Source organism: Dermacentor albipictus, chromosome 5, assembly GCF_038994185.2.
Source record: "Dermacentor albipictus isolate Rhodes 1998 colony chromosome 5, USDA_Dalb.pri_finalv2, whole genome shotgun sequence".
Classification (NCBI taxonomy): domain Eukaryota; kingdom Metazoa; phylum Arthropoda; class Arachnida; order Ixodida; family Ixodidae; genus Dermacentor; species Dermacentor albipictus.
The window spans coordinates 173608404-173621175 of record NC_091825.1 but is presented as its reverse complement, the minus strand read 5'-3'; the positions used below and the strand labels follow the sequence as shown (position 1 = coordinate 173621175).

The 12772-nt window shown below is 43.8% G+C and overlaps 1 protein-coding gene across 12 annotated transcripts in view; it reads right to left on the bottom strand.

The window, feature by feature from the left end:
- The window catches only part of LOC135897507 (intermembrane lipid transfer protein VPS13A-like), a 1023564-nt gene that overhangs the window by 426097 nt on the left and 584695 nt on the right, over positions 1-12772 (bottom strand). For all 12 annotated transcript variants that reach the window (XR_011514733.1, XR_011514732.1, XM_070539327.1 and 9 more), the window contains one exon: positions 11667-11795. Coding sequence is in view for 10 of the 12 variants with exons in the window: in XM_070539327.1 (XP_070395428.1) it covers positions 11667-11795 (129 nt within the window). In the remaining 2 variants the exon portion in view is untranslated. The remainder of the gene's footprint in view (positions 1-11666; positions 11796-12772) is intronic.

Below are 12772 nucleotides of genomic sequence, written 5' to 3'. Positions count from 1 at the left end.
GATCGACGCAGATTCTGCTGCCGCCTGATGATTTGGGCACGACTACAAGCCTGAAGCACAACTGAGTTGGGGTCGCTACCTTCCTTATGACGTCCTGCGACTCTAAGTCGTCTAAGATGGAGCCCAAGATGGAGTTCGCTCTGCGGTCATGAAGTATTGCATGAAAGGATGGCCAGACAAAAACAAGGTGCCGCTGCAAATCGCTCCATTTTGGAAGGAGAGAGACAGATTGAGCATATACGACAGCATTAGTTGTTCCCATGAGGGCTTGAGGCAGGGAAATGCTGTTGGGACCGGGCGTGTCACGGTACGACAGTAAGGCAAGGTAGGGATCAGGACCTTTGAAGAGCAAGTCTTTCACTGTGCGTACCATGCGCTCTGCCTCTCCGTTGCTCTGGGGGTATCTCGGGCTGCTGGTTTCATGACAGAAGCCGTATGATCGAAGCCGTATGGGCGATAAATACTAGGTCATATCAGATTGTAGCGCCACCTTGTAAACACAGGTGGCGACCTCTACAGGATGTTCCCGCTTTTTATCACTGTATATGCTTCTTTTGGCCTCCTAACTTCACTAAGCCCTATTATATCCCATGTACTGCCCTCTAATTCCTCCAATAGCACTGCTAGACTCGCCGCTCTAGATAACATTCTAGCGTTAAACGTTGCTTTTTGCACACTGGATGCCCAATAGTAAGCTATGTGCGAAGCATTGTAAACTAAACTATAATGTTCGTGATGCTGCAACCAGGAAGTTTCTGGCATTGTCAGTGAGAATAAAAACTGGAACCTCTTGACAGAGTCCTAATTTTTTTGCCATGTTCAAAGGGATGCACTTCAAGTTATCAGATAAATGGCTCTCAGGCATATGCCAGCATTCAATATGATAACTGTAAAGTCAAAATTCTTCACCAAGCAGCTAACATATCAATGTGACACAGCTAACCCTGTGCCTCGATGCCTACCCATGAGTCATCAGCCAGTAGCATCGGGTTTCATATTTGAAGTGAATGCAAAGTTCAATTTTAATCCGTTCTTTTCCCTTGGCGTAAGATTCTGGCCTCACTCTCAAAGAAAACATAGTCCTCAATGGGACTTTGAACTCGAGTACTGCGGTGCGCTGCATCAAAGACAAAAAGCCTGGCTCCTCAATGCTGGAGTACGAGTGCAAGCCAGTGGCCAGGTACTGCACAACCATCATTGTTGGGCGAGATATAATATAAATGAATATAATGTAAATATAGTGTAGTCATGCTACAGTTACACTACATTTACTGTTCGAAGTAATAGTTCTGCAGAAACCTGCAAGGTGGAGAGAAGTAATTAATAAAGAAAAATGAGACATCCACCCAAACGTAGCTAATTGCTACAAAGGAAACCCATACGTGTTCCTCAAAAGAAAAGCATTGCAGTTGAAGAAAAATTCGTCCTAGTCTGGGACTCGAATTTGGGACTACCGCCTTTCCGGGGTAGCCACCCTGCCATCTGAGCTAACCAGGCGGCTAACAGATGGCAAGGCAAAGTTGAATTTATCAACAACTCAAAGCAAAGGCAAGAGTTCGATGTAATAGTTCTGCGGAAGCCTGCAAGGTGGAGAGAAGTAATTAATAAAGGGAAATTCAGACATCCACCCAAACATAGCTAATTGCTACAAAGGAAACCCATACAGGTTCCTCGAAAGAAAAGAATCGCAGTTGAAGAAAAATTCGTCCTGGTCGGGGACTCGAACCCGGGACCACTGCCTCTCCAGGGCAGCCACTCTACCATCTGAGCTAACCAGGTGGCTAGCAGATGGCAGGGCGAAATCGTATATCAACAACTCGAAGCAAAGGCAAGAGCAATTTGTAGCAATTAGCTATGTCTGGGTGGATGTCCCATTTTCCCTTTATTAACTACTTCTCTCCATGTTGCGGGTTTCCGCAGAACTATTATGTTCAACTGTTGCCTTTGCTTTGAGTTGTTGATAAATTCGACTTTGCCCTGCCATCTGCTAGCCGTCTGGTTAGCTACGGCGGTAGAGTGGATGCCCCAGAAAGGCGGTGGTCCTGTGTTCGAGTCCCAGACCAAGAGGAATTTTTCTTCAACTGCGATGCCTTTCTTTTGAGAAATTCATATGGGCTTCCTTTGTAGCATTTAGCTACGTTTTGGATGGATGTCTCATTTTCCCTTTATTAATTACATTTACTGTGCTTAATAATGTAATAGGTGGTGTCCAAATCCACGCCCTAGTGGTGGCGCCCTCTCAATAAACAGATGCAGATCTGAAAGGCTATGCTTTTGGAAACTGTTGCAGGAGCTGAAAACACGTCACAGACTGGTTTTAGAAAACCATCGCTAGCAATATTGTTTACATTCATGCATTTATGTATGCTCAGTCAGCAAAGGTGCATGAGAATGGTGTAAACAGGGCAAATATAAGAAGTGCACCCGTCATGTCAAGTCTCACAGCCAAAAAAAGAAAAAGAATTACGTGTAACATTAATACTGTAGCACATAATATGATGCTTTTTGACGTGCAGTGCTCAGCGAATGAAATCCGAGGGGGCAAGCCACCGTACAGAACAAGGTCATGTAACTGCCATTCTTTCTGCAGGCCACCCTTCAGTGAGCCGTTGCCCCTTTGCCCGACTGCTTTGAGCATAGTGAGGTAGCCTGGATGCTTCACTGCCACCTGCTATCTCAACCGGAATACTTGCCCGTCCAAGCCAAAGTGGATCATCAACTTACCAATTTGCCTCCATTCCTGGCCTAGATGCCTCGCTGCACTATCAGTGCGGCCGCCCCGCCCCAGCTGCTACTTAGCCCGGAACTGTTTCTCGGCCAGTCGGGGCATGCCACCATATGGAACAAGGTCATGCAACTGCCGTTCTTTCAGCAGGTTAGTTACTTTGCAAACACAAGTTGTAGTGGTGGTGGTGGTGGTGGTGGTGGTGGTGAATTGTAGCAACAGGCGGGTTTAGCCTGGAGATCAAGGCCAGCAATTGCTCCGCCCGAGCGTCTCACACAATACCGCTGAAGGGTTTCACCATATGTCCATCAAACCAGTCTCTCTTAAGAATTCGATGAGGAGACGTGAGGTTTCTTTGCGGGCTATAACTGATCCCTCGGGAAATATAAGGTGTTGCAGGCGCGCATGCGGAAGGTCCTTGTTTTGCAGATTCTTCAGCAGAGTGTCTATTTCATCTTGGAATTGCTGGCAGGACCACAAAAAGTGCTCAATGTCTCCTGTCTCATTGCATGCCATACAGTTAGGAGAATCGATTCGCTCCGTTTTAAATAACCAGGCCGGTGTATTAGCAGATCCTGTCCCTAATCGATATAGAAGTGAGGCTTCCTCTCGGTGCAAGTTGCTTCTGTCGTAATGACCGTTCTTTAATTGCGGTGTTGTGTGTACCCCCCCCCCCCCCCCCCCCCCGAGTTTACTGACAGTTGCCGCAATCAATTGTGCAAGCTGTTTTGCTCCTGTTACGTTACTTTTCACATTGTATCTCTTCTGCTCATGCTGGTGGCGATGTAGAATTGAATCCCTGCCCTGTCACCGACACTATTTCATCGCTTGAATCTACTTCCAAAGCACCGTGCCCGTGCTAAATGAACTCGCACTAATCCATACTTCCCAAACTAACATTGAAGCTGCGATCAGTGCATTTTCTGCTTGAGTTGACATCTTAGAAAAAAAGAGTTGATGAATTTCAATCATTGCACTCCCAGCCTTCTTATGGCAAAAGCGAGTGCGTTGCTAATCTGGGTTGCCAATTAAAGTGCTGGTGGAAAAATTTGACGTGGGAAAATCGTCAGAGGCGTTCTAACTGCTGTTCTTGGGAATTCCCGATGCAAACAACGAAAGATGGGCGCAATCAGAATGCACGTAACCTCATCCACATTTAATTCGCAACTAATAATTAACAAATAATTCGCAACTACCTAATTAACCGACAATATATAGTCGAATTTAATGGTGTCTTGTCCTCTTCAAAAACTGTAAATACAGGTGTCCCCCAGGGATCAATACTTGGGCCACTTTTATTTCTCATATTCATTAATGACTTGCCAGATATATTAACACATGCGCACTGCCTTCTTTACGCTGATGACACCACCATTTTCGCATCTGATAAAAATTTATTTGCATTGCAGGATAAACTTAACGCTGACCTAACGAATGTTCATTCATGGTGTGTAAAAAACAAGCTAACCATTAACCCATCTAAGACAACATTTATGGTATTCCATTCTTCAAAATCTTTGCACATTGATTCTATTGTAGTGTCTCTAAATAATAATGTATTTGCAAGATCCACGTCTACTAAATTTCTTGGTGTAGTACTAGATGAAAACCTAAAGTTCCAGTGTCATATTCAATCACTTATTCAAAAAATCTCATTTGGTATTCACATCATAATAAAAACTCGCTCTTTTTTCCAGCAAACCATTCTCATGTCTTTATATTACGCGTATATACACAGTCATCTCTCATACTGCCTGTCATCTTGGGGTAATACATATACCACACATCTTCATCAGTTAGAAGTTTTGCAAAAGCAGGCATTACGATTAATTTCATTCCAATCGCATACATCTCCCTCTGCTCCAATATTCCGTTCCCTAAATGTTTTACCTTTACGCATGTTATTCAATCATAAGCTGTCGCTACTTATGTTTCGTCTTATAAATACCCAGTTTAATATTCCAGGTTTTAGTCGCTCTAGCCTCATCAATTATAACAACACAAGATTTTCAACTCAACTCAATCTTCTTCTTCCAAAAGCAAGAACTAACTATGGGAAATTTACCGTCGCGTTTTCAGGCGTTTCTGTTTGGAATTCTATACCATCTGACATGAAGACATCTACATTATTATCATTCAAACGTAGAACGAAGGAGCATTTCATGAACACTTTATCTGACGCGTAGCATAATTTAACAAACCTAGAATTAATTAGTATGTTGTTCACTTTACCATTACGCAATGTACTTGTCAATTACTGAGTTACTAAATTTTGCCTTAAATGATACTTCTCCTCGTTGTTAGCTTTACGTGCCATTTATCCTCGTTTTAATTGTTGCATGTTATTTTTAAGATTTCTTCAATTATTTTTTTTTCTTAACTCTGTGAATATACCTGTGATATTGTTAACCGATTTTTTTTTCTATCTCATCGTTTATTTCCAATGTAGAAACTGTATAGCAATATATCACATGACTCACTGTTTGCCTCGATCCTACTATCCCCTTTTCATGTTTTGTTAGGAGGTCCCCCGACAGTTGTTACTTCGGGACCTCCGAATGTTGTACTTATACCCATCTTGTATTTCTTTTGTCAAAAATAAATATTGATTGATTGATTGATTGATTAAAGAAGCTTAACATTTCCATTGCAGCGGCTGATTCAGAGTGTGCACACTATGCCGCTTCCAAAAAAAAAAAAATCGTCCGATCATTGTAAAATTTGCACATTTTAAAGATAAAGCTGCCATCCTTCAAGCAGCTTCTAGACTTACAGGATATTCAAAAATTTTGCGCCTCATGAGAATTTCTCTACGTGCATGCGCGCAGCCCGGAAAAAGTTATATTTATTTGGTATACAAATGGGCTCCCAATTTAAAATTCGTTTTGACAGGCTCATCATAGAAGATAAACAGTATGCCAGCTATTAATATAACTACTCAAGGAATCTCCAATTTAATCAATAACCTTAAACTTCCAGTGCACCAGACCCAGACGGCATAATGGCTAAAGCCTTCAGGGGCACCAAATTGCAATCTAGCAACTTCTTGCAATTGATTTTCACTCAATCTGTTGCCTCTTCCACAATTCCAAATGATTGGAAAATTAGCAGTGTTGTACCTATACATAAATCCGATAGCTGTTCCAGTCCACGTAATTACCGGCCTATTTCTTTAACGTGCATACCTTGTAAACTTCTAGAGCATATATTGTACTCTAGCATCGCATCTCATTTAGACAAGCACTCGTTTCTCTTTCCCAATCAACATGAATTTAGACGAGGCCACTAATGTGAAACACAACTGTTTGAGTGCACCACAGACCTTTACCTCCACCTTGACTCCTGTTTTCAAACCGATGTTCTCTATCTTGACTTTGCAAAGGCATTTGATTGTTTTGCCCATCTTTGTCTTACCGCGAAACTTGCTAGCCTTAATCTTGACCCCCCTGTACTGTCCTGAATTGAATGTTTTCTCACAAACCACTCACAACACATTGTCATCGATAACCTCAAGTTGACAACTACTCCAGTCTTGTCAGGTGTACCACAGGGCTCAGTGCTTGGGCCTCTTCTGTTTCTCATTTTTATAAATGACGTCCCTAACAGCACTCTATCATCAATTCGGTTATTCGTTGATGACTGGGTCCTGTATCGGCGCATATCCACCGATATCCTCCGATAATGACCAACTAATACTCCAGGAAGACCTAAGCAAAATAGTAAATTGGTACTCTCTTTGGCTCATGTCCCTCAATGTTTCCAAATGCAAGTACATGTGTGTAACTCGCAAGTGGGAAATCCTTAACCACCAGTACTCTCTTAATTCTACAGTTCTCGCTCAAGTTGACTCTTACCCTTATCTCGGCGTTACTATCACTAATCAGCTTACATGGTCTGCACACATAACGCAACTTATAAACGACTGTTCTAAATCATTTGGCCTTCTCAAAAGATCTATTTTTCTGTGCCCTGTTCACGTACACAAGCTCGCCTATGGAACGGTCATTTGGACTAAACTTGAGTGTGCCTCCGAGATTTGGAACCCTCACCAGACTTACCTTATCAACTCGCTTGAAACAGTGCACAATCGCGTCGCATGGTTTATCACTTCAAACTTCGACTGGTATAGAAGTGGCTATAAATCATCCCTCAGCATCCTTGGTCTAACATTGCATAGGAAGATTGAAAAACTTTCCGCTTTCAGCAAACTGCATAATAATTTCCCACACCTAAGGAACACTAATCTACTTCCACCAAACCGCACTTCTCACCGTCTGTTTAACCACCTGAGTCTACAACGTCTGCATGGTACCTCTAATGCCTTCAAGAAATCTTTCTTACCTACTGCTATTTAACAGTGGAATGTGCTACCTGACAGTACAGTAAATGAAAGTGACTCAGATAAACTCAGGCACCTATTGTCATGTTTTTTAACCCCTGAACCTACCACTACTGCGCTGTTACTCCAACGTCTACTTTTTTTTTTTTTACTGCTCTGTTATAGTGCGCCAGTTGTGCTGCCACCATTTATACTGGCGGTTTGTACCTTATTTCTTGTTTTGTTTTGATTTTTTTTCTCGCCCATCATCTAGCATGTATACTAAATTTTGTTCACTGTTGTATAAATAGGTTAGCCATTGTATAATGATGACCATAGTGTTTATTGATGCCTTTGCCCATCCTTTATCTAATACCCTGAAAGGGGTCCTTTTTAGGAGACAATAAATTATGATGATGATGATGATGATGATGATGACGACGACGACGACAACAACACTCAGAGCATGTATCTGGCGCAACGTTTTTCTGCCAGCGGTGAGTGCTGGGGACACTGATCTGATTGTTTTTTGTATCAAATAAAACCAAGTATTTTTGTGATGGACTGTGTCTGCATTTCACCCCCTCAGTGATTACCCAGCATTTACCAGTGGCACAAAAAGCCAACCCTATGCAGTCTGAGTATCACTCTTTAATTGCTGAGCACTGTACATGCTGCTTGGCTTTGCACTGATTTCTAAAAAAATGTATGCAGACTGGAATTCTCAAACTTCGAAATACTTTGAAAATGTTTGAAGCTTCTGAATAGTCCTATTCGATTCGATGGTCAAAGTGAACATGGTATCATTTGTTTTGTTATTAGAAAGTTTTGAATAATTGCACAACCATAACTTATTTACACAACAGGTTGAATTTCAATATAACAAAATTTCACTATAATGAACTAGTGCCAATTTTACTGACTTCATTATATCAAGTCTAGCTGTATGTATCTTTTGTACTTCCTGAGGATATGAAGTTTTCTGCAACATTGTGAAGTGTTGGTAGCTTGCGGTGACATGCTTTAATGTTTGCAGAAAACAAAGGAAGTTAGCACTAAGATGTTTGTTTTGTACTTCCTGATGAGAATCGGATTGGATTGGATTGGAAAAACATTTATTGAGCCTGCCGTAAAGCGTGCAGGCGCACTTCGGAGTGGCCTACGTCGTCATCTTGCAGGTTCTCTGCGAGGATCCCTGCTCGCCGTTTCCGGTTCGCCAGGCTCCTGCCTAGCCGCCAGTGCCTCAATGACCTGTTGAAAGGCCTGGAGTTGTTTTTCTTGGTCATCGATCCATGTTGCTTTCTCGAGCTGCGGCAGTATACATCCTTAGTTAGCTTCGTTTGGATGTTTGGAGCAATCCATTGCATGTGCTCGAATTTGGCCGACTCCCTGCAGCACGCTCTGCACTTGTCATCGGGGTGTGATGCTGTGTACATCCTATGCAATAGCGCCAGGCTTGGAAGCGTTTTCGTTTGTAATTGCCTGAACAGCACGGCCTGTGACCTGCTCAGCCCTTTGTACGACGCCGGGAGAAGTCTGGGGGCCAGCCGAAAGGCCTTGGTCAATTCATTATAGATGGTCATCCTGTCTTTGGCGCTGAACCACAGCGGGCGGCCGTTGCCTTGGGCGTGTGCAGTTTTGTTGCGACTGACTCTTCTCAGACGCTTGACCTGCGTTCGCTGGGAACCACTTGATTCGAGTCCTCTTGTCGCGGCCTGCCTGTAGGAGCAGGATGCGTGCCGCCGTTGGGGCAATTCTTCCTTTGACATAGTTCCTCACCGCCTGTCTGGAGTTGCTGAGGATCGTGTGGCATTCTCGATCTACGATGGCCAGGGCGATGGCTATTTCTTCTGCTTCCTCCACTTGCTTGCTCAGTGTGCTGGCAGTCACCTGTACGTTGCCTCCAGAGTCGATCACCATAATCGCGAAGCCGTTGCAGACGGCATATTTGGCTGCGTCCACGTATCTGGCGCCAGGGTCTTCTGCATGCAGGTCCATCAGTGCCTTGGCTGTAGTGTGTCTTCTGCCTTCGTTGAATTCCGGGTACATGTTCCTCGGCAAGGTTCCGTCGTACGTGGTCGCGGACGGGGCATTCTGGTGCCTGGTTTTCGTGATAACCGATGCCTAGGCTGCACAGGATCTTTCTGCCAGCCTTTGTTGATGACAATCTTTCCAACTGAGCGGCTCTTTGCGCTTTGGCGAGAATTAGAAGTCTTCCAAACGTACGTTAAGGGACACCAGCGGCGCTATTCTGGACACGCATGGCAGCTGCACGGCCGCCATTATCCGCCATGTTTACTCTCTGATTGGCTGTTGAGAGGTCACGTGTTCTGAAATTTGTGCCGGGAAACGGAAGTATTGCAAAATGCAATTTTGCGTTTCCATCAAGATGACGAAACGTGACGTGGAGCTGCATATTTTATGGACTAATACATTTTTTTTGGTCCTTGGCAGCTATATTGCAATGTTAGTGCTTCAAAAAGAATGTGAGCGGTAGCATGCACAACCAGTGCAATGCATGTGCAATTGCGCGAATATGTGGTGGCGATCCAAGATATGCGCCATGCCAGCTTGCTGATTGGCTGAAGGAATATTTCGTGAGGAGCGTCACAGGAAGGGCTGTATCGTAAACGTCATTTCAACGATGCGTGACGTTGCGCTGGGCCGCCATTGCTGAGATTTTCCGCCATAATTTTTGCTGCGACGAGCTGCGCAAATTATGCTAATGAGCAGCCATATGCAATGGCAGCCGAGAGGAATGCGTATTGCCACATTTTCCTGGTCATTTGGTGCCACGAAAATTTTTTCTTCGTAACGTGTGCTCATAGTATTTGCATCGCTCTCGGGTGGTGTTGGCATTTGTGTTTGGGGCCATCATTTTTTAAAAGAACGTGTTTATACGAAATAATATTGGTTGAACATAGCAAGCTTTCGGCAATGTTGTCCACTTTTCACTGCTGCATTTGTATTGTAATCAATATTAATGCCTTTTCGCACAATCAAAAGTTATGACAACGGCCTCTTTTTTAATTTATAAAAAGAAATGTACGCAAGGCGGTGCCTTGAAGTTTCCTCCCGCGGTGCGAGTAACCAGCGAAATGAACAAGAGATGGCAGCGCCGGCGCTTGCGTCGCGCTAGTGGATATCTCTGGCACCCGCAACACTATCGGTGATATTCGGCCGTTTTTCAGCCAGCCGAGTCGGGCTGAGTCACTTGCGTTTCACGAGATAGCGATAACGTGGCCTAGAACATGTGCGCATCGCCACTGGTATGTCGCGTATGTTGTCTCAAGCAAGAAAACAAGCGCGTTGGCACCAACAGGCGATGACTCATTCCATTTTCCGGGGACACGCATCCTAGCTGTTGAAGCAGATGACGGCTTGTACGCAGCAGACGACGGAAGCGAGAAGTGTTTTCGACGGAATAATCATACGCTTTGAGATAGCTGCTTTATTTTTACTGCGGAGGAAAACTGTTTTGCTTTACCAATAACGCTACATTCAGTGCCTTCATTTCAGTTTCTTAGGCGAAACGTCAAGTTTTGCTATTTTGTTTGCGCCATTTTGTTTGCGCCATTTTGTTTGCATCGCGCCTACGTCACGCATCAAAGAAAATGGCGGAATGTGCCCCGTTCCATATGTTCCAAATAGTTGTAGTTGGTAAGTTGGACCCGCACGCATTGTAGAATGGATGCAATGGGAAATCATACTGGCAGTCTGAACACACTGTCCCGACGAGGCATTGGCGCAGGATGCAGCAATGTCCACTGAAGCAGAGAGATAGCATTGCAGCCACCGCATTAGCCATCAAGTTTATTTGTTTCTAATGCAAGGCTCTGACAACAGTGGGTCAACATTGATTGCAACAACAGTCAGAATGAATGGACACCAGGGAAAGCAGTCAAACCAGAGTGCACGTTTCCATTTACATCTTCAGTGCTGCTTGCAGAGCTGTCATTTTCCAAGTTGCTGCTCTACAGGGGCCAAACTGAAAATGGGACACTACGCTCCCTATGGACGGAGTTTCATCTTGCACAATGTCGTTGGCCTCACTTAACAGTGACGATGACCAAGGTACTGATGGCAACAGCCTAGTGTAACATGTCTGCAACAAGCTCATGAATTCTCCAATTGGCAACAGTGCTCCCACCTTCATTGTTTGCGAGTCCACGTGATCATGGGTATGGACAGCTGCAACCACAGCAGCGGCTAGCTATGTTTTCTGGCAATTGCTTTAATGTGACGAAAGAATTGATCATAATTAATCATATTATTTTTATTAATTCATAATGTCGGAGCTTTTACGATTTCATTCCATGATTATCACATAGACATCACCTCATTAAGGCACGTAAGTCAAAAACAAAAATTGTCCTGTCAGTGGTTTAATATATGAACAAAGGGGCAATTTATTCTCCAGTAACTCCACCTGCTTGGCCAACTTATGTTCTAAATAAATAATAAAAAATATCACCTAAATTGCATGCATCCTTTGACCTTGCCACCTGGTCTTGATAACAACAGACATGGTAAATAAATTTAGTCATAGTTGCTGCACTAAAACAACATGACCTCTTTTATACCAGGCACTGCATGAAAACAGCTGTGTACTGCTGTACCCACCTTGAGGTGCAGTTCTATGGTGTACGGCAGCGCATTGTGAAGCACAATGGGTGGCACAATGAGTAGTGTGCAGTTGGGCAGGGTGCCTTGGGACACTGGGCGTGATTCATGACTTTCTCGGCACACCACCTGCAGTGAAAAGCCAGTGTTGTTCTGGGAGCACATGTCAGGCAGTTGCAGAGCACCCTCTGCAGCATCTACGAATCGATGACAGGAGGATATGAAAGCTGCACTTATCATAGAGGAAGAGGGAGGTTAACTGTAGAAACCAAAGAAATGAATTGTGCCTTATACCATACAGTGTCAAAGCATAAGCAAGCTATGTGCAAGCTTGAGGATATGTGGCAGTTAAGTTCTTCTTCTTCTTCTCCGTCATCATCATCATCATCGTCGTAATCTTAATTTTACGTCCACTGCAGGATGAAGGCCTCTCCTTGCAATCTCCTATTACTCCTGTCCTGCGCCAACCAATTCTAACTAGCACCCGCAAATTTCCTAATTTCATCGCACCACCAAGTTTTCGGCATTCCTCTACTGCATTTCCCTTCTCTTGGTACCCATTCTGTAGCCCTAATGGTCCAATGGTTATCTAACCTGTGCATTACATGACCTGCCCAGCGCCACTTTTTTCTCCTAATGTATATTAGAATAATGGCTATACCCGTTTGCTCTCCGATCCAAACCGCTTTCTTTCCATCTCTAAAAGTTATGCCTAGCATTCTTCATTCCATCGCTGTTTGCACGGTCCTTAACTTGTTCTCAAGCTTCTATGTCAGTCTCCAAGTATCTGCCCCATATGTCAGCACCGGTAAAATGCACTGACTATACACCTTCTTCACACCTTCCTTTTCAATGATAATGGTAAGCTTCCAGTCAGGAGTTGGCAATGTCTGCCGTGTGCGATCCAACCCATTTTTATTCTTCTATGAATTTCCTTCTCATGATCAGGGTTCCCTATGATTAATTGACTTGGGTAAACATACTGCTTCATGGTCTCTAGAGGCTGATGGGCGATCCTGAACTCTTGTTCCTTTGCCTAGTTATTCATCATTATCTTTGCCTTTTGCATATTAATCTCTTCAAACCCACTCTTACACTCTCTCTGT